This window comes from Panthera leo, chromosome E2 (genome assembly GCF_018350215.1).
Source record: "Panthera leo isolate Ple1 chromosome E2, P.leo_Ple1_pat1.1, whole genome shotgun sequence".
Taxonomy (NCBI): domain Eukaryota; kingdom Metazoa; phylum Chordata; class Mammalia; order Carnivora; family Felidae; genus Panthera; species Panthera leo.
The window spans coordinates 25,648,691-25,675,870 of NC_056693.1; the positions used below are offsets into that span (position 1 = coordinate 25,648,691).

The 27,180-nt window shown below is 36.5% G+C and overlaps 1 protein-coding gene across 7 annotated transcripts in view; it reads left to right on the top strand.

Annotated features, from left to right (window-relative positions):
• Positions 1–27,180, top strand: part of PHKB (phosphorylase kinase regulatory subunit beta) — a 259,181-nt gene that overhangs the window by 107,283 nt on the left and 124,718 nt on the right. For all 7 annotated transcript variants that reach the window (XM_042920513.1, XM_042920506.1, XM_042920510.1 and 4 more), the window contains one exon: positions 10,782–10,897. In XM_042920513.1, the coding sequence (XP_042776447.1) occupies positions 10,782–10,897 (116 nt within the window). The remainder of the gene's footprint in view (positions 1–10,781; positions 10,898–27,180) is intronic.

Here is a 27,180-nt window from a genome sequence, read left to right on the forward strand (position 1 = left end):
AAAGGCTTCACCAGGGAGGAAAGGTTTGAAATGGGACTGAAGAAAGATTCATAGAAAACTGTTTCACTTGGAAATGAGCAAAACCAAGCTCAACTGGAATCTAATGTTCCTGTCAAACAGTAGAGTATATATACAGAGGCACATGAGGATAGGGTGGGAAGATTAAGAAAGGTTTGAATGTCAGACATGATTCACAAGATTCACAAGATTCACAAAATCTTCATGACCAAAGAACTGATGTGAAAAATATCAGGACTTGGTGTCAGAATGATATGGGTGATTAAGAAGCCACAGTAGCAAAAATATGTTTCTAGACCAAGAGTAAGAAAAATCAGTTGTGTCATAGAGAAAAACAATTGAGAAGGGCTTACAAACTGTGGAACATAGTGTTTAATGGGAAATCCAAATGGAAATATTTGTATTTGGACATAGAAAGGAAGGTATGGGTTATAAGTATTCTGGGCTAGAATCCCCAAAATTACAGAATTGTAAGCATGCATTGTAAACATACAATGTTTGTTAAGGTTTTGGTCCATTTAAAAAATTGAATTGGTTTTTATTTTTTTAATTCTATTTTTTTTTATTAATTAACTTTAATTTAGGAGAGAGGGAGAGAGAGAGAGAGAGAGAGAGAGAGTGGCCAAGGGGCAGAGGGGGAGAGAGAATGAGAATCTTAAGTAGACCCCACAATCCATTCAGAGCCCAATGCAGGGCTCAGTCCCATGATCCTGGGATCAATACCTGAGCCAAAATCAAGAGTGGGACCCTCAACTGACTGAGTCACCCAGGCGCCCCTGGATTGGTTGTTTTCTTATTATTGAGTTTTAAGTGTTCTTTATACAATTCGGATTAGCAGTGCTCTATCAGATGTGTCTTTTGCAAATATTTTCTCCCAATCTGTGGCTTGTGTTCTCATTCTCTTGGTAGTGTCTTTAACAGAGCAGAAGTTGTAAATTGTATTCAAGTCCAGATTATCAATTATTTATTTCATGAATGATTTCTTTGGTGTTGTATCTAAAAAGGCGTCAGTGGGGTGCCTGAGTAGCTCAGTCAGTTAAGCGACCGACTCGGTTTCCACTCAGATCATGATCTCACTGTTCATGAATTCGAGCCCTGCATCAGGCTCCACGCTGACAATGTGGAGCCTGCTTGGGATCCTCTGTCTCCCTCTCTCTGCTTCTCCCCTGTTGTCTCTCTCTCTCAAAATAAATAAACATTAAAAATAAAAAATAAAAAGGCAGCACTATACCTAGGGTCATCTAGACTTTCTCCCATGTTGTTTTCTAGGAATTTTGTGGTTTAGCTTTTATATTTAGATTTATAATCCATTTTTAAGTTAATTTTTTTAAAGGGTGTAAGGTCTAGCTCTAGATTATTTTTTGTTTGTTTGCTTGTGGATGTCTACTTATTCCCGCACCATTATTTGAAGAGCCTCTCTTTGTTCCATTATGTTGCCTTTGTTCCTCTCTTACAGATCAATTGACTGTATTTATGGGGGTCTGTTTTGGGGATATCTATTTTGTTTTATTGATTTATTTGTTTATTCTTTTGCCTATACCACACAATCTTGACCACCACAGCTTTATACAGATTTTTTTTTACCATAGCTTTTGAAGTTGGGTAGTATGAGTTCTCCAATTTTGTTGTTTTTCAACATAGAGTTGGCCATTTGGGCCTTTTGCTTCATTATAAAACTTAAGAATCTGTTGATGTCCATAAAATAACTTGCTGGTATTGGGATTGGGATTTATAGAGTTTATAGATTTAGGAAGAAGTGATATCTTCACAATATTGAGTCTTCCTGACCCAACATGGAACATCTCTCTTTATTTAGTCATCTTTGATTTCATTCATCAGTTTTTAGTTTTCTTCATATAAATCTTGGTATAAATTTTGTTAGCTGTATGCCTAAGTATTTCATTTGTGGATGTGCTGTTTTTAATTTCAAATTCTATTTGTTTGTTGTTGGTATATAGGAGAGCAATTGACTTTTGTATATTACACTTACATCCTAAAACTTGTTATATTCACTTATTAGTTCCAGTTTCTTTGTTGATTCCTTTGGTTTTTCTAAATAGACAATTATGTCTCCTGTGGTGAAAAACAGTTACATGCCTTCTTTCCCAATCCATGTACCTTTTATTTCCTTTTCTTGCCTTATTGCATTAGCAAGGACTTGAAGTACAATGTTGAAACAAGTGGTAAGAAGGGACATATTTGCCTTGCATCTGATTTTAGTGAGAAGGATTAAGTTTCTCACCATTAAGTATGATTTTAGGTTTTTCATAGACAATCTTTGTCAAGCTGTGAAAGTTCCCCTCTATTCCTATTTTATTGAGATTTTTTATGATGAATGATGTTGGATTTTCTCAAATGCTTTTCTGCATCTGATGATCATATGATTTTTCACTTTTACAGTGTTTATGTAATGTCTATGTTAATTGGTTTTCTAATAGGGAACCAGCTTTCATGCCTAAGATAAATCCCAATTGGTTGTGTTCTGTAATAATTTTTATATTTCTTGGAATCAATTTGCTAACATTTTGTTGAGGATTTTTGCAACTCTCTTCATAAGAGATACTGGCCTTTAGTTTTTTAATAACGTATTTGTCTTGTTTTTGGTATTAGGGTATTGCTCATATAATGAAGTAGGAAGTATTCCTTCTGTTCCTATCCTCTGAAAGAGATTGTGGAGAATTGATATAATTTATTCTTTAAATATTTGATAGACTTCACTAATAAACTGTTTAGATCTGATGCTTTCTGTCTTATAAACTCATTTATTATTGATTCAATTTCTTTTTTCAATTTTTAATATGAAATTTATTGTCAAATTGGTTTCCATACAACACCCAGTGCTCATCCCAACAGGTGCCCTCCTCAATACCCATCACCCACCCTTCCCTCCCTCCCACCCGCCATGAACCCTCAGTTTGTTCTCAGTTTTTAAGAGTCTGTTACATTTTGGTTCCCTCCCTCTCTAAACTTTTTTTCTTTTTCCATCCGCTCCCCCATGGTCTTCTGGTAAGCTTCTTAGGATCCACATAAGAGTGAAAACATATGGTATCTGTCTTTCTCTGTATGACTTATTTAACTTAGCATACCACTTTCCAGTTCCATCCACATTGCTACAAAAGGCCATATTTCATTCTTTCTCATTGCCACGTAGTATTCCATTGTGTATATAAACCACAATTTCTTTATCCATTCATCAGTTGATGGACATTTAGCCTCTTTGCATAATTTGGCTATCGTTGAAAGTGCTGCTATAGGATACAAAATCAATGTACAGAAATCAGTTGCATTCTTATACACTAATAATGAAGCAACAGAAAGACAAATAAAGAAACTGATCCCATTCACAATTGCACCAAGAAGCATAAAATACCTAGGGATAAATCTAACCAAAGATGTACAAGATCTGTATGCTGAAAACTATAGAAAGCTTATGAAGGAAATTGAAGAAGATATAAAGAAATGGAAAAACATTCCGTGCTCACGAATTGGAAGAATAAATATTGTCAAAATGTCAATACTACCCAAAGCTATCTACACATTCAATGCAATCCCAATCAAAATTGCACTAGCATTCTTCTCGAAACTAGAACAAGCAATCCTAAAATCTGTATGGAACCACAAAAGGCCCTGAATAGCCAAAGGAATTTTGAAGAAGAAGACCAAAGCAGGAGGCATCACAATCCCAGACTTTAACCTCTACTACAAAGCTGTCATCATCACGACAGCATGGTATTGGCACAAAAACAGACACATAGACCAATGGAATAGAATAGAAACCCCAGAACTAGACCCACAAACATATGGCCAACTAATCTTTGACAAAGCAGGAGAGAATATCTAATGGGAAAAAAGACAGTCTCTTTAACAAATGGTGCTGGGAGAACTGGACAGCAACATGCAGAAGATTGAAACTAGACCACTTTCTCACACCATTCACAAAAATAAACTCAAAATGGATAAAGGACCTGAATGTGAGACAGGAAACCATCGAAACCCTAGAGGAGAAAGCAGGAAAAGACCTCTCTGACCTCAGCTGTAGCAATTTCTTACTTGACACATCCCCAAAGGCAAGGGAATTAAAAGCAAAAATGAACTACTGGGACCTCATGAAGATAAAAAGCTTCTGCACAGCAAAGGAAACCACCAACAAAACTAAAAGGCAACCAACGGAATGGGAAAAGATATTTGCAAATGACATATCGGACAAAGGGCTAGTATCCAAAATCTATAAAGAGCTCACCAAACTCCACACCCGAAAAACAAATAACCCAGTGAAGAAATGGGCAGAAGACATGAATAGACACTTCTCTAAAGAAGACATCCGGATGGCCAACAGGCACATGAAAAGATGCTCAACGTCGCTCCTCATCAGGGAAATACAAATCAAAACGACACTCAGATATCACCTCATGCCAGTCAGAGTGGCCAAAATGAACAAATCAGGAGACTATAGATGCTGGAGAGGATGTGGAGAAACAGGAACCCTCTTGCACTGTTTGGAATGCAAACTGGTGCAGCCACTCTGGAAAACAGTGTGGAGGTTCCTCAAAAAATCAAAAATAGACCTACCCTATGACCCAGCAATAGCACTGCTAGGAATTTACCCAAGGGATACAGGAGTACTGATGCATAGGGGCACTTGTACCCCAATGTTTATAGCAGCACTCTCAACAATAGCCAAATTATGGAAAGAGCCTAAATGTCCATCAACTGATGAATGGATAAAGAAATTGTGGTTTATATACACAATGGAGTACTACATGGCAATGAGAAAGAATGAAATATGGCCCTTTGTAGCAACATGGATGGAACTGGAGAGTGTGATGCTAAGTGAAATAAGCCATACAGAGAAAGACAGATACCATATGGTTTCACTCTTATGTGGATCCTGAGAAACTTAACAGAAACCCATGGGGGAGGGGAAGGAAAAAAAAAAAAGAGGTTAGAGTGTAAGAGAACCAAAGCATAAGAGACTCTTAAAAACTGAGAACAAACTGAGGGTTGATGGGGGGTGGGAGGGAGGCGTGGGTGGGTGATGGGTATTGAAGAGGGCACCTTTTGGGATCAGCACTGGGGGTTCTATGGAAACCAATTTGACAATAAACTTCATATATTGAAAACAAATAAATAAATGAACATTTAAAAAAAAAGAGAGAGAAAGTGCTGCTATGCATCAGCACTCCTGTATCCCTTGGGTAAATTCCTAGCAGTGCTATTGCTGGGTCATAGGGTAGGTCTATTTTTGATTTTTTGAGGAACCTCCACACTGTTTTCCAGAGTGGCTGCACCAGTTTTCATTCCCACCAACAGTGCAAGAGGCTTCCCGTTTCTCCACATCCTCCCCAGCATCTATAGTCTCCTGATTTGTTCATTTTAGCTGTTCTGACTGGCATGAGGTGCTATCTGAGTGTCGTTTTGATTTGTATTTCCCTGATGAGGAGCGACGTTGAGCATCTTTTCATGTGCTTGTTGGCCATCTGGGTTACTTCTTTAGAGAAGTGTCTATTCATGTCTTCTGCCCATTTCTTCACTGGATTATTTATTTTTTGGGTGTGGAGTTTGGTGAGCTCTTTATAGATTTTGGATACTAGCCCTTTGTCTGTTATGTCATTTGTAAATATCTTTTCCCATTCTGTTGTTTGGCTTTTAGTTTTGTTGATTGTTTCCTTTGGAGTGCAGAAGATAAAAAGCTTCTGCATGAGGGGACCTTCTTCATGAGGTCCCAGTAGTTCATTTTTGCTTTTAATTCCCTTGCCTTTGGGGATGTGTCAAGTAAGAAATTGCTGCGGCTGAGGTCAAAGAGGTCTTTTCCTGCTTTCTCCTCTAGGGTTTCGATGGTTTCCTGTCTCACATTCAGGTCCTTTATCCATTTTGAGTTTATTTTTGTGAATGGTGTGAGAAAGTGGTCTAGTTTCAACCTTCTGCATGTTGCTGTCCAGTTCTCCCAGCACCATTTGTTAAAGAGACTGTCTTTTTTCCATTGGATAGTCTTTCCTGCTTTGTCAAAGATTAGTTGGCCGTACGTTTGTGGGTCAATTCTGGGATTTGTATTCTATTCCATTGGTCTATGTGTCTGTTTTTGTGCCAATACCATGCTGTCATGATGATGACAGCTTTGTAGTAGAGGTTAAAGTCTGGGATTGTGATGCCTCCTGCTTTGGTCTTCTTCTTCAAAATTCCTTTGGCTATTCAGGGCCTTTTGTGGTTCCATACAGATTTTAGGATTGCTTGTTCTAGTTTCGAGAAGAATGCTAGTGCAATTTTGATTGGGATTGCATTGAATGTGTAGATTGCTTTGGATAGTATTGACATTTTAACAGTATTTATTCTTCCAATCCGTGAGCACGGAATGTTTTTCCATTTCTTTATATCTTCTTCAATTTCCTTCATAAGCTTTCTATAGTTTTCAGCATAGAGATCTTATGCATCTTTGGTTAGGTTTATTCCCAGGTATTTTATGCTTCTTGATGCAATTGTGAATTGGATCAGTTTCTTTATTTGTCTTTCTGTTGCTTCATTATTAGTGTATAAGAATGCAATTGATTTCTCTATATTGATTTTGTATCCTGCGACATTGCTGAATTCATGTATCAGTTCTAGTAGACTTTTGGTGGAGTCTGTCGGGTTTTCCATGTATAATATCATGTCATCTGCAAAAATTGAAAGCTTGACTTCATCTTTGCCAGTTTTGATGCCTTTGATTTCCTTTTGTTGTCTGCTGATGCTAGCTAGCACTTCCAACACTATGTTCAACCACAGCGGTGAAAGTGGATATCCCTATCGTGTTCCTGATCTCAGGGAAAAAGCTCTCAGTTTTTCCCCATTGAGGATGATATTAGCTGTGGGCTTTTTTGTAAATGGCTTTTATGATGTTTAAGTATGTTCCTTCTATCCCGACTCTCTTGAGGGTTTTTATTAAGAAAGGATGCTGAATTTTGTCAAATGCTTTTTCTGCATCGATTGACAGGGTCATATGGTTCTTATCTTTTCTTTTATTAATGTGATGTATCACATTGATTTGCGAATGTTGAACCAGCCCTGCAGCCCAGGAATGAATCCCACTTGATCCTGGTGAATAATTCTTTTTATATGCTGTTGAATTCGATTTGCTAGTATTTTATTGAGAATTTTTGCATCTATATTCATCAGGGACATTGGCCTGTAGTTCTCTTTTTTTGCTGGGTCTCTGTCTGGTTTGGGAATCAAAGGAATGCTGGATTCATAGAATGAGTCTGGAAGTTTTCCTTCCCTTCCTATTTTTTGGAACAGCTTGAGAAGGATAGGTATTATCTCTGCTTTAAATGTCTGGTAGAGTTCCCCTGGGAAGCCATCTGGTCCTGGACTCTTATTTGTTGGGAGATTTTTGATAACTGATTTAATTTCTTCGCTGGTTATGGGTGTGTTCAAGTTTTCTATTTCTTCCTGTTTGAGTTTAGGAAGTGCGTGGGTGCTTAGGAATTTGTCCATTTCTTCCAGGTTGTCCAGTTTATTGGCATATAATTTTTTATAGTATTCCCTGATAATTGCTTGTATTTCTGAGGGATTGGTTGTAATAATTCCATTTTCATTCATGATTTTATCAATTTGGGTCATCTCCCTTTTCCTTTTGAGAAGCCTGCCTAGAGGTTTATCAATTTTGTTTATTTTTTCAAAAAGCCAACTCTTGGTTTCATTGATCTGCTCTACAGTTCTTTTAGATTCTATATTGTTTATTTCTGCTCTGATCTTTATTATTTCTCTTCTTCTGCTGGGTTTGGGGTGTCTTTCTTGTTCTGCTTCTATTTCCTTTAGGTGTGCTGTTAGATTCTGTATTTGGGATTTTTCTTTGTCTTGAGATAGGCCTGGACTGCAATGTATTTTCCTCTCAGGGCTGCCTTCGTTACATCCCAAAGGTTTTGGACTGTTGTATTTTCATTTTCATTTCTTTCCATATATTTTTCAATTTCTTTTCTAATTGCCTGGTTGACCCATTCATTCTTTAGTAGGGTGTTCTTTAACCTCCATGCTTTTGGAGGTTTTCCATACTTTTTCCTGTGGTTGATTTCAAGCTTCATAGCATTGTGGTCTGAAAGTGTGCATGGTAGGATCTCAATTCTTGTATACTTATGAAGGGCTGTTTTGTGACCAAGTATGTGATCTATCTTGGAGAATGTTCCATGTGCACTCAAGAAGAAAGTATATTCTGTTGCTTTGGCATACAGAGTTCTAAATATGTCTGTCAAGTCCATCTGATCCAATGTATCATTCAGGGCCCTTGTTTCTTTATTGATCCTGTGTCTAGATTGTCTATCCATTGTTGTAAGTGGAGTGTTAAAGTCCCCTGCAATTACCACATTCTTATCAATAAGGTTGCTTATGTTTGTGATTAATTGTTTTATATATTTGGGGGCTCCCGTATTCGGCGCATAGACATTTATAATTGTTAGCTCTTCCTGATGGATAGACCCTGTGATTATTTATAATGCCCTTCTTCATCTCTTGTTACAGCTTTTAATGTAAAGTCTAGTTTGTCTGATATAAGTATGGCTACTCCAGCTTTCTTTTGACTTCCAGTAGCATGATAGATGGTTCTCCATCCCTTCACTTTCAATCTAACGGTGTCCTCAGGTCTAAAAGGAGTCTCTTGTAGACAGCAAATAGGTGGGTCTTGTTTTTTTATCCATTTTGATACCCTATGTCTTTTCATTGGCGCATTTAGTCCATTTACGTTCAGTGTTACGGAAAGATATGGGTTTAGAGTCACTGTGATGTCTGTAGGTTTCATGCTTTTAGTGATGTCTCTGGTCCTTTGTGGTCCTTGCAACATTTCACTCACAGAATCCCCCTTAGGATCTCTTGTAAGGCTGGTTTAGTGGTGATGAATTCCTTCATTTTTTGTTTGTTTGGGAAGACCTTTATCTCTCCTTCTATTCTAAATGACAGACTTGCTAGATAAAGGATTCTCGGGTGCATATTTTTTTCTGTTCATCACATTGAAGTTTTCCTGCCATTCCTTTCTGGCCTGCCAAGTTTCAGTAGATAGGTCTGTTACTGCCCTTTTTATCTACCTTAGTATATTAGGGCCTGTTTATCCCTAGCTGCTTTCAGAATTCTCTTTATCCTTGTTTTTTTGTCAGTTTCACTGTGATATGTCCTGCAGAAGATCGATTCAAGTTACACCGAAGGGCGTTCTCTGTACCTCTTGGATTTCTGTTTCCTTCCCCAGATCAGGGAAGGTCTCAGCTATGATTTGTTCAAGTACACCTTCAGCCCATTTCTCTCTGTCTTCTTCTTGTGGAATTCCTATGATGCAGATATTGTTCCTTTTGATTGCATCACTTAGTTCTCTAATTCTCCCCTCATACCTCTGGATTTTTTTTTATCTCTTTTTCTCAGCTTTCTCTTTTTCTCAGCTTCCTCTTTTTCCGTAATTTTATCTTGTAATTCACCTATTCTCTCCTGTGCCTCTTCAATCTGTTCTATGGCTGCCCCCATTTTATTTTGCACCTCATTTATAGCATTTTTTAATTCCTCGTGACTATTTTTTAGTCCCTTGATCTCTGTAGCAGTAGATTCTCTGCTGTCCTCTATGCTTTTTTCAACACCAGCGATTAATTTTATGACTATTATTCTAAATTCTTTTTCCGTTATATTGCTTAAATCGGTTTAATTTGTTAGCTGTGGCTACTTCTGGAGTTTCTTTTGAGAATTCTTCCATTTCGTTATTTTGACTAGGCCCTGCGGTAGCTCCAAACTGCAGGGCACTTCCCTTGTGGTGTCTGGAAAAACTTGTGTTGGTGGGCAGGGCCACACTCAGACTAGATGTCTGCCCCTAGCCCACCACTGGGCCACAGTCAGACTGGTGTGTACCTTACCTTCCCCTCTCCCAGGGGTATGGCTCACTTTGGACTAGTGTGGCCCCTGTCTGGTCTGCTTGCACACTGCCAGGCTTGTGGTGCTCCTTCTGTGGGATCTGACCAAGGACGTATCAGCAGGGATGGATCCGCAAGGTGCACAGGGGCAGGAGGGGCAGACTCAGCTTGCTTTGCCTTCGCTGGTCCGCTGTGGGAGGGGCCCTGCTGCACCAGGAGGGAGGCAGACCCGTGGGAGGGATGGAATCACAGGAGCAAAGCATTGGGTATTTGTGCGGTGCAAGGAAATTCAGTGATGGGAACTGGTTCCCTTTGGAATTTTGGCTGGGGGATGGGAGAGAGAAATGGTGCTTGCCAGTGCCTTTGTCCCCCCGCTGGCTCTGTCCTTCCAGGGCTCAACAACTCTCCCTCCTGGTGTCCTCTCTCCTTCCCTGCTCTCTGAAAGCAAAGCTGTTGCGTTTTAACATTCCAGATATTAAGTCCTGCTGGCTGTCAGAACTCATGGAGTCTGGCCCCTTAGCTTTTGCAGTCCAGACTTCAGGGGCTCTACCTTGCTAGGCAGGCTGCCCCTCTCCCGCTCTGGCTCCCTCCTGCCAATCCTTGTAGTCTGCATCACCTCTCTGTCCACATAACCTCTTCCATGGGCCTCTTGTCTATGCTTGGCTCCGGAGAGTCTGCTCTGCTAGACTTCTGGCAGTTTTCTGGGTTATTTAGGCATATGTGGGTGGAATCTATGTGAGATGAGCCCAGTGTCCTCCTACACCACCATCTTCCCAGAACTCCCCTGAACGTGTTAAAAGAGTGTTGGTAGGCAAGTGTCTAATTGGATTTCAAATGGTATCTAATATTCTTATCAGTATCTAAAGAGCCTGTTACTCCATGTGACCTTATGTTTCTTTTCTTTTCTTTTAGGTATCTTTTATTCAAAACCTGGTATTTTGTGTAGAAAGAGTTTACCGTGTACCTGACTTTGGTGTCTGGGAAAGAGGCAGCAAATATAATAATGGCAGCACAGAACTACATTCAAGGTAATTTGCTGATTTGAGTGGTTTTTTTTTTTGTTATCTAAATGTGTAGAATTTGAATAAAAATCAAAGTACTAGATTGCAACTGTATTATTTGGCTTTTCATCTCTTATTTTTCTATATATGGTAACAGATAAAATTCACTTAAAATTAAAGCAAGAAATTACTCTCAGTGCCCATAAACAGGTCCAAGAAAAAGTACGGTATCTTTCCCAACCTCTCATGATGTCAGTATATGCATATCAGCCTCCAATCCAAGTCTTGGCCTTTCTGCTAAACCAAATCTTTCTTTTTCCTTTTTGAAATGATGCCATTTGAAAGATCAAATATATTAGGATTGTCAAACACCAAATGTATACACATTTCATGTAAAATTCCCTTCCATACTGTAGAGCTGATTTTTTTTTTATCCTAATCAGATACTCACACCTTTCATATAAAACTTAACATTTTTTTTTTCTGTAGGTGGTGTGATCAACATCTTGAGTTCTGGTTTAGTGGGCTTGATAAACAATGATAACTGATGACTGATGTTAGTGGTGTATTAATTTCCTTTACTCCTTATGGTGAGAGAAATAGCTTTAGTAACTGACTGTACCTTTCAGATATCCAAATTTTTTGCCTGGTAGGTTATCTTTTAACTGAGAAGTATAGCTCAATTGCACCATAAATAAAATACCTAGGAATAAACTTAACCAAGGAAGTGAAAGACCTGTACTCCAAAAAGTATAAAACACTGATGAAAGAAATTAAAAATCATACAAAAAAAGGAAAGATATTCTATGTTCATGGATTAGAAGAACCAATATTGTTATAATGTCCGTAATACTCATAGAAATCTACAGATACAATTACAGATGTAATTCCTATCAAAATTCCAGTGACATTTTTCACAGAACTAAAACAAATAATCCTAAAATTTTATGGAATTACAAAATACTCCAAATATTGATAAAGAAGAACAAAGCTGGTGGTATCACAATTTCATATTTAAAGATATACTACAGTGCTGTAAAACCAAAACAGCATACTAGTGACACAGAAATAGACACAAAGATCAATGGAACAGAACACAGAGCCCAGAAATAAATCCATACTTATATGGTCAATTAACCTGCATCAGAGGGGGAAAGGATATACAATGTTATGCGAATGGTACTGGAAAAAATGGAAAGCCACATTGGAAAAGAATGAAACTGGATCAGTTTCTTACATAATACACAAAAATAATCTCAAAGTGGATTAAAAACCTAAATGGTGAGGCCTGAAACTCTAAGAGTCCTGGAAGGAAAACTGGACAGTGTTTTTTTTGACATTAGCCATAGAAACATTTTTCTAGATATGTCTCTAGAGGTAAGGGAAACAAAAACAAAGTTAAACTATTGGGACTACACCAAAATAAAAAGGTTTTGCCCAGTGAAGGAAACCACCAACAAAAAGGCAGTGTACTGAATGGGAGAAGATATTTGCAAATGGCATGTCTGATGAGGGGTTAATATCCAAAATATATAAATAACTTATACAGTTTAACACCAAAGAAACAAAGAATTTGATTTAAAAATGGGCAGAGGACCAGAATAGACGTTTTTCAAAGAAGACATACATGTGGCCAACAGTCACATGATAAGATAGTCAACATCACTAATTATCAGGGAAATGGTAATTGAAAGCACAATAAGATATCATTCTACATCTTTCAGAATAGCTAAAATAAAAAACATAAACCACAAGCGTTGACAAAGATGTGGAGAAAAAGGAATCCTTGTGTACTGTTGGTGGGAATGCAAATTGGTATAGCCTCTTTGGAGAATAGTATAGAGTTCCTCAAAAAATTAAAAATAGAATTACCATATGATCCAGTAACTCCACTATTGAGTATTTACCCAAAGAAAATGAAAACACTAATTTGTAAAGATATGTAAACTCCAAATGCCCATTGATAGAGGAATAAATAAAGATGATGTGCTGTGTGTGTGTGTGCGCGCGCACACACACACACACACACACACACACATAGGGATGTTATTCAGCCATAAAAAAGAATGAGATATTCCCATCCACAACAACATGGATGGACCCAGAAGGTATCATGCTAAGTGAAATAAGTCAGAGAAAGACAAATTCCATATGATATCACTCATATATGGAATTTACAAAACAAAACAAAAAGAGAAAAACAAAAAACCAACTCTTAAATGCAGAGAACAAACTGGTGGTTGCTAGAGGAGTAGTGGCTGGGGGGATGGGTCAAATAAAGAGAATTAAGAATACACATACCTTTAAAAATTATTTTTTAAGTAGGCCTCATGCCCAATGTGGGCCTTGAATTTATGACTCTGACATTAAGAGTCACATCCTTTACTGACTGAGCCAGTCAGATGCCCCAAGAGTATACATATCTTAATCAGCACTGACTAATGTATATAATTGAGTCATTATATTGTGCACCTTAAACTAATATAACACTGTGTTAATTATACTGGAATTAAAAAAAGAAAAGTATAGTTCAATTAATTAGCTCAATCCAATTCACACTAAAAAACTTATTAAGAGCTTAATGGTTATCAGCTATAGGTCAGTTTAGGTCAGTGAGACTTAAATGAACTAGAGAAACAGTGTAGGAAACACTGGTTAAGAGGATATACTTTTTTGAATACAAGGACTGATAATCACACACACAAAAATTAAGCTGATATAAGATACTTAGTAAACTAAAAATTGGGTCCGGGTCATTAGCTGTATACTATCCCTATGCCTCAGTTTCCTTCTCTACAAAATGAAGACAATAATAGTTTCTACTTTATGAAGTTGCTATAATGATTAAGTTAATATATACAAATAATTTGAATACCTAGCAGAAGTAAGCACTAGAATGCAGGTGTACTCACACATTTCAGAATATGTTAATAACAAATATTGAAACAAAGAGGTTTTTCCTATTAACTCTGGGAAAGTAATGTACACACATTTTTCTATAAGTTTTATGATTTATATGAGGCATTTTGAAGTATAGAGCAGAATACTAGCAATCAGAAAAGAAGTCAGTGAAGTAGAGAAATGATTTGTGGGAAAGTTCAGTTCAGACATTAAACAAATTCTGGAAAATACTAAAAATAGGAAAATAAATAGAAAGTTATATTTCAGCTATCATTCAAATTAAGTTCTTAACACTCCAGATTTTCATTCAAATTGTGAGAAAAAGTGGATCTAATTAGAAAAGATGATATTTTAAAATGTACCTTTACAATATTTATGATTTATCAGCCCCCTTCCCTGCTTTTTTGTAAACTATTTTGTATATTCCAATGTGAACCCAGTGACATTTTCAGTATAAAATATTTAGAGTTTGGGATTTTCTGTTTACAAAAAAAAAAAAAAAATGTAAACTCAGAAAGTACCTTGAGTTAAAGTTAACATTACCCTTAGAAAGTGAGGGTATTGGAATGTCCCCAGTGAAAAAACCCAGAAACTCCAACATGTGTAATTGAAGTGCCAACCTTTAAATTGAATCATTAAGGATTTTATTTCAAGGCTCAGAAGATCATTATGTAATGTTCTTTGCTATCTTTTGCTTGCAAAATCAATCTTAATTTGTGGCATGTTTGTTTTATTCAAATGGATGGGAAATTAAGTTTGCCATTTGGATTTGGATGATGGGTTTTACACATTTAACATTGCTCTCCTACTTTTCTATGGTGTATCACTTTACAATTCCCCAGAAAAGAACTTTAAGCATTTTTCTTTTCCCCCAAACATTACTGAACTCAGGTCTCCACATGTGTGTTTTGGGTTTTGTCATGTCTGGTGCCAAAAGAGTCTGTTGTAAAATCGCAGAATTGAGCCTCATGGCACTCATGGACTCAGTGATGGCAGTGGTGGTAGGAGGCTGGTAGCCTCTGCTTACATGTGGGTAGTGGAATGTAGAGCTGCTACTAACCTGGGACTCTGTCTCTTGTTGCTGAGACATCCCAGAAATATCTCTTCCTAGTTGTATGTGTTTTTTACTACTTAATACAATATCCTTTTTATATCATTAAGCTGTTCCATAATTTCAGACATCCTGAAATAGTATACGATAATTCTTGCTATAAGAACTCATACTTCTCTGTCTTCTGACTTTCTTTGCCTCTCTTCATCTCTAGGCCATTCAGTCTCCTTGGCACGAATCAGAGAAAGAGCACAATCTGACTAGTTCCGGTGCTCACCAAGGCCTTGGCCAAAGTGACTGGCTTGAGAAATGTTTCTTCCTTTCCTTGCCACACTGCACACATCCCTTCTAAGCTACACCTTGTGCAAAAAAGATTACCACCTCTGGGCCCTCACTACACATTCACATAGTATTCTGAGGTCAGAGGCTCCCTCTTCAGCATCCATACTCAGGTGTTCTTTAACCATTGCAATCTGTGTCTTTGTACAGTTATAGTATGTTTTTTATTTAGTCCACACAGGGAACATATTACTGTCTTTTATGGGAGGAAGCTAAAGTTTAGAAGGTTTTGTGATTCTCCTCCCATATACCTTAAATAGTGCAAATCACTGTGTGGTACAGCTAGAACTGGATTCCAGGTGGTTGGCCTTCAAATGAAAGTTGTTTCTACTGGATCATGTTGTAATTTAAAGTCTTAAAAAGTTTTCTAAAGTTTGAAATAACATAGGTGTGCAAAATTGGTGAAATTTTGATAAGTTTTAAAGATATCTTTAATCATTAAAGTTTGATTTAGCTCAATGCTTTGGTCCGTCCCTTCCCAATCTGCCCTTTTCAGTCCCAGGTTTGCTGGTATCTATCTCTTTTAGTTCAAGTTCCTTAATTATTTTGTATTTCTTAGATAAATCCCAGAAGTTTCTTTTGTAAAAAGTGATTTCATTACATTTATCTGAATGTCATTCTAGCAGAAACTACCCTTTTCAGGGCTTTAGTAAAAGGACCTATTGCCCTAAGCTTATAGTGATTCTCTTAAAATGTTTCCTAAGGAACTGTTCCCATTTCTTCTGGTTTTACTGTTGACCCTACTTTCCTCAAGCAACATGCTCCTTTCAGTTGCTACTAGTGGGGTTAGAACTATATCAGATAATTCTCTCTTCTTCTGTTCAATCTCTAAGTCTTCTAGTAAGTTCCTATACACTTAAAAATCCTATTTTTTGATTTAATTGCATTTTCCTCCAAATATAATCTTGGTACATATTTAATGTAGCATAAGTCTTCTTAGCCCCTGGAGTTAAGTATCCAAGTAGTCTTCTTAACCGCTCCAAGTTTAATTTAGGTGTTTTAATCTTAATATTCCCCCCTCTTCATTTATGTAAGGATATTCCTATTCCTCAGGGCTATCTTTAAACTAAACCAAAACTCTTTGTTTTGGAGAAGAAAGGAGTCTTCTATAAAATAAGAATTTAATCTCAAACCTAACTTTGAACTGTTTTGGTTATTGGGAAGCAAAAAGGAAACCTGTATTTAATAACTTAGTAATGCAGATATATACCCAAATGGAAAGATAAGTTTTTGAAAGGTTGACTCCTAAATAGAACTTTACATTTAACAGCATAATTACCTTTTTTCACTTTGTGAAATCTTGTATTTGCAGTATGAAGAAGACCTTAGAAGCAAGGAATTTAAATGTGATTTTTCAAGCTTTTTATTTTTTAATGGTTTTATGTTCTATTCTCTTGGCTTTTCCAATAAAGAAAGTTATCATTAAAATATCAAATAAGTAACCATCATAACGATACTTTACTCCATTTAAGATGCCTTTAGTGACCATTTTTTCCCATACACTGTTATTTAAAGTAACTACTTAGTCTTTTTAAGTTATTTTTTACATCATTTTCTAGTCATTGAGTTATGATACAAGCAACTATCGATCTGTTTTGCTTCATTTTATGAATTTTTACCACACTGAACAATTCATGAACATCCATTAAAACCATAGTAGTGTAAAGTCCTTGTTCTTTCAGTATGATTGGGTAACTCAGGGAGTTAAAACATAGTGTTAATAAGCAGGAGACTGAATTTAGTTCCCATGCTTGCCAGTTCATTTTTTGGATTCCATAGTGAGTTATAAATCACTTTGTCCAAACCCATCCTTTGTCTAGTAAAACTTGATTTATGTAACAAATCACATTGTTACAAGCTATATCTCAAGAAATGTAGCTTTTAGTTCTTTTAAATGAATGTTGAGGTAACACCTTGCAAGAATCAAATTGGTGTACGTTCTATTGATAATAGTCCCCTAATATTAATATATTCAATTGCTAATCATAGAATAACTTAATTTTCTGAGTGTCTTATGCCAGTAAAGTATTTTTAATTCTTACAACATAATGTATTATATTTGCCAGTAAAATGTAAATCAAATTAGGAGTATGTTTGAATATCTGAATAACTTGATTTAAATAAGCATTGAATAGTAAATTACAATACTTGTGAATTTCAATTAAGTCCAATTATTTAACCAGTTACATTGGGAAAGAAAGTTACATTGGGAAAAAAACAATCTTAATAACACATACCTCACAGTGTAGGGGGAAGTTTTCTGGTTTTACTAGGTTAGATGCATGTGTTTGTACATAAACTACCACATATAGTTTACTTGGACTTAATCCCTTTAGGTTCCAGGTCTTGTCATTGCTCTAAAATGTCTTGGATATGAAAAGAGACCACTCTCCTTGTCTTGAGTATACTAGCAGTACCATGTGCAATGTTATGTAAATTTGTTTAACCTGTGTGAAATGCTAGACTGCAGATTTGAGTCAGCAGGACAGTATCTTAAACCCAGATTATTGGCTCATTTGTTCTTGAAAACCGGGGTAAAGTGGTCAGCATAGATTCCAGTAGGGAACAGAGATTTCACCAAAGACAGAGTGAGGATGAATTTGAAAGCTACTTACATTTAATCTCTTGGGACTTTAGTATGTGTCCTCATTTTAGAAGTAGGAGTTAATGGAAGAAATATAAGGCTTGTACGTTGAAAACTACAAAAAAAATGTTGAAAGAAATTAAAGACAACATACAAAAATGGAAAGATATGCTGTATTCTGTGTAATCTATACCAAAATCCAACTGTCTTTTTGCAGAAATTGACAAACTGATCCTAAAATTCATGTGGAAATGCAAGGAACCCAGAACAGCTAAAGCCATCTTGAGAAATAACAAAGTTGGCTCACACTTTTCATTTTCAAAGTTTACTACTGTACTATGCTTATTATATATACAATAATATGCTATAATAATTAAATAATGTGACGATGGCTTAAGAACGGATATAGAGATCAGTAGAATAGAATTGACCGTTCAGAAATAAATCCATATATTTGTGGTCAGTTGATTTTGATGAAGGTGCAGACAATTCACTAGTCTTTTCAACAAATGGTGATGGGGCAACTGGGTATCTTTGGAAATGGATCAAAGACCTATATGTAAGAGATAAAACTGTAAAACTGTTAGAAGAAAACATAGTTGTAAATCATTGTGACCTTGGGTTAGACAAGGTCACACTTTAGATATAGCACCTAAGGTACAAGCAGGCAGCTACAACAGAAAGATTCTCTACAGGTTTTTGTGTGAACAAAAGATTTTGGTTTTCTAGGATGAATGCCCAATAATACAGACGGTAGGTAGTTGCGTATTTAGATTTCAAAGAAACTGTAAGACTTTTTTCAGAGTCCTATTTTACTTTCCTACCAGCAATGTATAAATGATACAATTTGTTTGCATCTTTGCCAGCATTTGGTGTTATCACTATTTTTTATTTTAGTTACTCAGATTGGTTTATAGTGCTATCTCCTTGTGGCTTTAATTTGCATTTCCTAGTGGATAATGATGTTGGATCTTTTCATGTGCTTATTTGCCATCTGTAGATTCTCTTCAGTGACATGTCTCTTCATTCGGGTTTTTTGTTCATTTTCTGCTTGGGTTGTTTTTTTAATATTGATTTCTTGATAGTTTTGCTTTTTAAAATTTTTTCATGTTTCTTTATTTTTGAGAGAGATAGAGCTGGGGAGGGGCAAAGAGAGAGGGAGACACAGAATCCAAAGCAGGGTCCAGGATCTGAGTTGTCAGCACAGAGCCCAACGCAGGGCTCAAACTGACTAACTGTGAGATCATGATCTAAGTTGAAGTCTGACACAATCGACTGAGCCACCCAGGCACCCAGATTTCTTGATAGTTTTTAATGTAATTCCAGATACTAGTCCTTTGTCAGATAAGTGTTTTGCAAATATATTCTCCCAATGTATATCGTGTCTTTGCATCCTCTTAACAGAGTCTTTCACAGAGCAAAAAATTTTAATTTTAACAAAATTCAACTTATCAAGTTTTCCTTTTATGGGTTGTACATTGGAATAGTCTGATAACTCCTTGCCTGACCCTTGATCCTTAAGATTTTCTCCAACAACTTGTTTTCCAAGAGTTGTATAATTTTATGTCTTATATTTAAGTTCACGATCCATTTTAAGTTAATAATCTATAAGGTTCGATGAGACTAAGGTTGAAGCTCTTTTTTCTTTTTTTATCTAAGAATGTCCAGTTGTTCCAGAATCATTTGTGTTTGTTAAAAAGACTATCATTCTTCCATTGAAATGCCTTTGAGCTATTAAAAATAAAGTGGGCACATTTTTATCAGTATATTTTGGGGTTCTATATGTCTGTGCCTCCACCAATACTATACAGATTTGATATAATCATGAGATTTTTCTTCTTTAGGCTGTTAATATTATGATGGCTTATATTGATTGCGTTTTGATTACTGAAGCAGGCTTGTGTCTCTGGAATCAAGTCTATGTTATGGTCAGTTATGGTGATAATTCATTTCATATGTTGCTAAATTGTTTAGTCATTTGTTGAAAAGGATATTAATATCTATATAGGTGAGGGATATTGGTGTATAGTTGTCTTTTTGGGTACTGTCTTTGTCTGGTTTTGGTATCGGTGTAATGCCAGCTTCATAAAATAAACCCCAAAGTTCTCTCCTGTTTTCTGGAAGAGAGTATATAGAATTTTGGTATTAACTTTTTTTTTGGCCATTTTGAAATTATGGATTAAATATCCTTAAAAGTTATAGGACTATTCAAATGATTTATTTCATATGGGTGAGTAGTGGTAATTTTTTTCTAAGAATTCATTATTTTTTTTCTAAGTTGTCAAATTCATGTATATAGAATTATTTACAGTGTTTTATTATATTTTTGCTGTATACTGTGTCTTTTATGATATTTCCTTTTATTCCTCACATTGGTCATTTCTATCTTTTATCTTATTTCTTTGTCAGATCTGCTAGAGGTTTGTCAATTTTCACTAGCTTTTCAAGGAATGAGTTGTTTCACTGATTTTTTTCTATTATTTTCCTGTTTTGAATTTCATTGATTTCTGTTCTTATCTATATATTTTTTCTTTTTGATTTGGGTTTATTTTGTTCTTTTTCTAAGTTCTTTATGATGGAGATAGGTAATTGATTTGAGGCTTTTTCTCTTTCTAGGATATGCGTTTAGTGTTATAAATTTCCCTCTCAGCACTCCTTTAGCTGTTCTACTCAAATTTTGATGTTATATATTCATTTTCTTTTTTTCCAGTTTTTAAAAAATTTATTTGTTTAAACTCAGGTTAGTTAACATACAGTATAGTGTTGCTTTCAGGATTAGAACCCTGCAATTAATCACTTACATATAACACACAGTGCTCATCCCAAGTGCCCTCCTTAAATGCCCATCACCTATTTAGCGCATCCCCCTACACACCTCCCCTCCAGCCACCCTCAGTTTCTTCTCTGTATTTAAGAGTTTCTTATGATTTTACCTCTATCTCTGTTTTTATCTTATTTTTCCTTCACTTCCCCTATGTTCATCTGTTGTGCTTCTTGAATTCAGTGTATGCGTGAAATCATACATTTGTCTTTCTCTGCCTGACTTATTTTACTTAGCATAATACCCTCTAGTTCAATCCACGTTGTTGGAAGTGGTAAGATTTCATTGTTTTTGACTGCCGAGTCATATCCCATTTACCATATTCTTTTTTCCTTTTAAGGGAAATAACACATTTATTTATTTATTTATTATTATTTATTTATTTATTTATTTATTTATTTATTTATTATTTATGTATTTATTTATTTTAATATAATTTACTGTCAGATTGGTTAACATACAGTGTGTAAAGTGTGCTCTTGGTTTTTGAATTCGATTCCCGTGGTTCATCACTTACATACCACACCCAGTGCTCATCCCAGCAAGTGCCCTCCTCAGTGCCCATCACCCATTTCCCCCTCTCCCCCACCCTCCCATCCACTCTCAGTTTGTTCTCTTTATTTAAGTGTCTCTTATGCTTTGCCTCCCTTCCTCTCTGTTTGTAACTATTTTTTTCCCTTCCCTACCCCCATGGTCTTCTGTTCAGTTTCTCAAGATCCACATATGAGTAAAAACATATGATATCTGTCCTTCTCTGACTGACTTATTTCACTCAGCATAACACCTTCCAGTTCCATCCATGACGCTGCAAGTAGCATGATTTCATCCTTTGTCATTGCCAGGTAGTATTCCATTGTATATAAAAACCGTATCTTCTTTATCCATTCATCAGTTGATAGACATTTAGGCTCTTTCCATAATTTGGCTATTGTCGATAGAGCTGCTATATACATTGGGGTACATGTGCCCCTATGAATCAGCACTCCTGATTTTTTTTAAATGCAAATTTTTTGTTTTATTTTGTAATTCATTGTTGCACAGTATCAGAAGATGATCCAAGCTGCAGTTCATTATTAATATCATTTCTTCTTTGTTCTCCTGGAAATTCTGATGACATGCTTGATATTGGCATGTGGTGGAATGGTACTGAGTAGTCTGCTAATGAAGGCGGAATAGCAGCCAGATCAACCGAAGTCACACTGGGCACCCTTACAGAAGATGGCTGATACATGAGAACCCCTTTGATTGGGCTGCTTTGTGTTTCTGACATAAAGATGCATTTCCTTTTGGCAGGAGGGTCTTCCTCTATATCAGAAGAGCTTTCTATAGTCAAGTCAATAATATCCACTTTCTTCTTGCTTGTCTCATTGGCTACCGTCACTGAACAAGGCTTACTGAGGACACTTGAACTGTATCCCTGTATCCCTTAGATAAATTGCTAGCAGTGCTATTGCTGGGCCATAGGGTAGTTGTATTTTTAATTTTTTGAGGAATCTCCACACTGTTTTCCAGAGCAGCTGCAACAGTTTGCATTCCCACCAACAGTGCAAGAGGGTTCCCATTTCTCCACTTCCTCACCAGCATCTGTTGTTTCCTAAGTTGTTAATTTTAGCCACTCTGACCAGTGTGAGGTGGTATCTAGGTGTGGTGTTGATTTGTATTTCCCTGATGATGAGTGATGTTGAGCATCTTTTCATGTGTCTATTCACCACCTGGATGTTTTGGAAAGTGTCTATTAATGTCTTCTTCCCATTTCTTCACTAGATTATTTGTTTTGGGGTGTTAAGTTTGGTTAAATTCTTTATAGATTTTGGATACTAACCCTTTTCCAATATGTCATTTGCAAATATCTTTTCGCATTCCATCTTGGTTGACTCTTAGTTTTGTTGATTGTTTCCTTTGCTGTGCAGAAGCTTTTTATCTTGATAGGTCCTAACAGTTCATTTTTGCTTTTAAGTCCCTTGCCTTTAGACATGTTGAGCAAGAAATTGCTGCAGCTGAGGTCAAACAGGGTGTTGCCTGCTTTCTACTCTTGGGTTTTGATGGTTTCCTGTCACACATTTAGGTCTTTCACCCATTTTGAGTTTATTTTTCTGTATGATGTAAGAAAGTGGTCTAGTTTCATTCTTCTGCATATTGCTGTCCAGTTCTCCCAGCAACTTTTGCTAAAGAGACTGTCCCTCCCCCCCCACTGGATACTCTTTCCTGCTTTGTCAAAGATTAGGTGACCATACATTTGTGGGTCTATTTCTGGGTTCTCTATTCCATTGATCTTTGTGTCTGTTTTTGTGCCAATACTACACTGTCTTGATGATTGTGCTTTGTAGTAGAGGCTAAAGTCTGGGATTGTGAGGCCTCCCAGTTTTGTTTTCTTCTTCAATATTACTTTAATTATTTGGGGTCTTTTGTGGTTCCATACAAATTTTAGGATTATTTGTTCTAGCTTTGAGAAGAATCCTGGTGCAATTTTGATTAGGATTGCATTGAATGTGTAGATTGCTTTGGGTAGTATTGACATTTGAACAATATTCTTCCAATCCATGAGCATGGAATGTTTTTCCATTTCTATGTGTCTTCGTCAATTTTACTCATAAGTTTTCTTTTTTATTTATTTATTTATTTATTTATTTATTTATTTATTTATTTATTTAATATATGAAATTTACAGTCAAATTGGTTTCCATACAACACCCAGTGCTCATCCCAAAAGGTGCCCTCCTCAATACCCATCACCCACCCTACCCTCCCTCCCACCCCCCATCAACCCTCAGTTTGTTCTCAGTTTTTAACAGTCTCTTATACTTTGGCTCTCTCCCACTCTAACCTCTTTTTTTTTTTTTTCCTTCCCCTCCCCCATGGGTTTCTGTTATGTTTCTCAGGATCCACATAAGAGTGAAACCATATGGTATCTGTCTTTCTCTGTATGGCTTATTTCACTTAGCATCACACTCTCCAGTTCCATCCATGTTGCTACAAAAGGCCATATTTCATTTTTTCTCATTGCCACATAGTATTCCATTGTGTATATAAACCACAATTTCTTTATCCATTCATCAGTTGATGGACATTTAGGCTCTTTCCATAATTTGGCTATTGTTGAGAGTGCTGCTATAAACATTGGGGTACAAGTGTCCCTATGCATCCGTACTCCTGTATCCCTTGGATAAATTCCTAGCAGTGCTATTGCTGGGTCATAGGGTAGGTCTATTTTTAATTTTCTGAGGAACCTCCACACTGCTTTCCAGAGTGGCTGCACCAATTTGCATTCCCACCAACAGTGCAAGAGGGTTCCCGTTTCTCCACATCCTCGCCAGCATCTATCGTCTCCTGATTTGTTCATTTTGGCCACTCTGACTGGCGTGAGGTGATATCTGAGTGTGGTTTTCATTTGTATTTCCCTGATAAGGAGCGACGTTGAACATCTTTTCATGTGCCTGTTGGCCATCCGGATGTCTTCTTTAGAGAAGTGTCTATTCATGTTTTCTGCCCATTTCTTCACTGGGTTATTTGTTTTTCGGGTGTGGAGTTTGGTGAGCGCTTTATAGATTTTGGATACTAGCCTTTTGTCCTATATGTCATTTGCAAATATCTTTTCCCATTCCGTTGGTTGCCTTTTAGTTTTGTTGGTTGTTTCCTTTGCTGTGCAGAAGCTTTTTATCTTCATACGGTCCCAGTAATTCACTTTTGCTTTTAATTCCCTTGCCTTTGGGGATGTGCCGAGTAAGAGATTGCTATGGCTGAGGTCAGAGAGATCTTTTCCTGCTTTCTCCTCTAAGGTTTTGATGGTTTCCTGTCTCACATTCACGTCCTTTATCCATTTTGAGTTTATTTTTGTGAATGGTGTGAGAAACCACACCTTTTTGGTATGGTGTGTGGAGTTTCAACCTTCTGCATGTTGCTGTCCAGTTCTCCCAGCACCATTTGTTAAAGAGACTGTCTTTTTTCCATTGGATGTTCTTTCCTGCTTTGTCAAAGATGAGTTGGCCATACGTTTGTGGGTCTAGTTCTGGGGTTTCTATTCTATTCCATTGGTCTATGTGTCTGTTTTTATGCCAATACCACTCATAAGTTTTCTATAGTTTTCAGCACATAGATCTTTTATAACTTTGGTTAGGTTTATTCCCTAGGTATTTTATGGTTCTTGGTGCAATTGTGAATGGGATCAGTTTCTTTATTTGTCTTTCTGTTGCATCATTATTGGTGTATAAAAATGCAACCGGTTTCTGTACATTGATTTTATATCCTGCAACTTTGCTGAATTTATGTATCAGATCTAGCAGCTTTTTGGTGGAGTCTTTCGGTTTTCCATGCCATCTGCAAAAAGTGAGAGTTTGACTTCTTTGACAATTTGGATGCCTTTTAGTTCCTTTTTTTGTCTAATTGCTGATGCTAGGATTTCCAACACTATGTTAACCAACAGTGGTGAGAATGGACATCGCTGTCATGTTCCTGATCTCAGTGAGAAAACTCAGTTTTTCTCCATTGAGGATGGTATTAGCTGTGGGCTTTTCATATATGGCTTTTATGATGTTTAAGTATGTTCTTTCTATCCCGACTTTCTTGAGGGTTTTTGTTAAGAAAGGATGCTGTATTTTGCAAATGATCTTTCTGTATCTATTGACAGGATCATATGGTTCTTATCCTTTCTTTTAGTAATGTGATGTATCACATTGGTTGATTTGCGAATATTGAACCAACCCTGCAGCCCAGGAATGAATCCCACTTGATCATGGTGAATAATTCTTTTAATATGCTGTTGAATTTGATTTGCTAGTATCTTGTTGAGAATTTTTGTCTCCATGTTCATCAGTGATATTGGCCTGTAATTCTCCTTTTTTGTGGGTCTCTGTCTGGTTTGGGAATCAAGGTAATGCTGGCTTCATAGAATGAGTCTGGAAGTTTTCCTTCCTTTTCTATTTTTTGGAACAGCTTGCGAAGGATAGGTATTACCTCTGCTTTAAATGTCTGGTAGGAATCCTCTGGGAAGCCATCTGGCCAGGACTCTTATTTGTTGGGAGATTTTTGATAACTGATTCAATTTCTTCACCGTTATGGGTCTGTTCAAATTTTCGATTTCTTCTCATTTGAGTTTTGTTAGTGTGTGGGTGTCTAGGAATTTTTCCCTTTCTTCCAGAGTGTCTAGTTTGTTAGCATATAATTTTTCATAGTATTCTCTAATAATTGCTTGTATTTCTGAGGGATTGGTTGTGATAAGTCCATTTTCATTCGTAATTTTTTTCTATTTGGGTCCTCTCTTCTTTATGAGCAGTCTGGCTAGGGATTTATCAATTTGGTTTATTTAAAAAAAAAACAGCTCCTACTTTCATTCATTTGTTCTGGTTTTTTTTTTTTTTTTTTTTTGATTCTGTATTGTTTATTTCTTCTCTGATCTTTATTATTTCTCTTCTTCTACTGGGTTTGGGGTTTCTTTGTTGTTCTGCTTCCTTTAGGTGGACTGTTAGATTTTGTATTTGGGATTTTTTTTGTTTCTTGAGATAGACCTGGATTGCAATGTATTTTCCTCCTAGGACTGCCTTTGCTGCATCCCAAACCGTTTGGATTGTGTGTTTTAATTTTTCTTGTGTTAAATTTTGTGTTTCCATTTCTTTCCATATATTTTTAAATTTCTTATTTAATTGTCTGGTTGAACCATTCAATCTTTAGTAGGATGTTCTTTAACCTCCATGCATTTGGAGGTTTTCCAGACTGTTTCCTGTGGTTGATTTCAAAATTCAAAGCATTTTGATATAAAAGTGTGCATGGTATGATCTCAATTCGTTGGTATTTATTGAGAGCTGTTTTGTGACCCAGTATGTTATCTATCTTGAAGAGTGTTCCATGTGCACTCGAGAAGAATGAGTATTCTGCTGCTTCAGGATGAAAAGTTCCAAATATATCTGTCAAATCCATCTGGTCCAGTGCGTCATTCAGGGCTGTTGTTTCTTTATTGATCTTCTGTCTAGATGATCTGTCCACTGTTGTAAGTGGAGTATTAAAGTCCCCTGCAATTGCCACATTCTTACCAATAAGATTGCTTATGATTGTGAATAATTGTTTTATATATTTTGGTGATACCAAATTGGGTGCATAAACATTTACAATTGTTAGCTCTTCTTGATGGATAGACCCTGTAATTATGATATAATTTCCTTCTTCATCTCTTGTTATAGCCTTTAGATTAAAATATAGTTTGTCTGATATAAGTATGGCTATCCCAGCTTTCTTTTGACTTCCAGTAGCATGATAGATTGTTCTCCATCCCCTCACTTTCAATCTGAAGGTGTCCTCGGGTCTAAAATTTATCTCTTGTAGACAGCAAATAGATGGGTCTTGTATTTTTTATCCATTCTGATACCCTATGTCTTTTGGTTGGAGCATTTAGTCCATTTACATTCAGTGTTATTATAGAAAGGTATGGTTTTAGAGTCATTTTGATGTCTGTAGGTTTCATGCTTGTAGTTCTGACTCTGGTCCTTTTTGGTCTTTGCAACATTCCACTCACAGAGTCCCCCTTAGGATCTATTGTAGGGCTGGTTTAGTGGTGATGAATTCCTTCAGTTTTTGCTTGTCTGGGAAAACCTTGATCCCTCCTTCTATTCTGAATGACAGGCTTC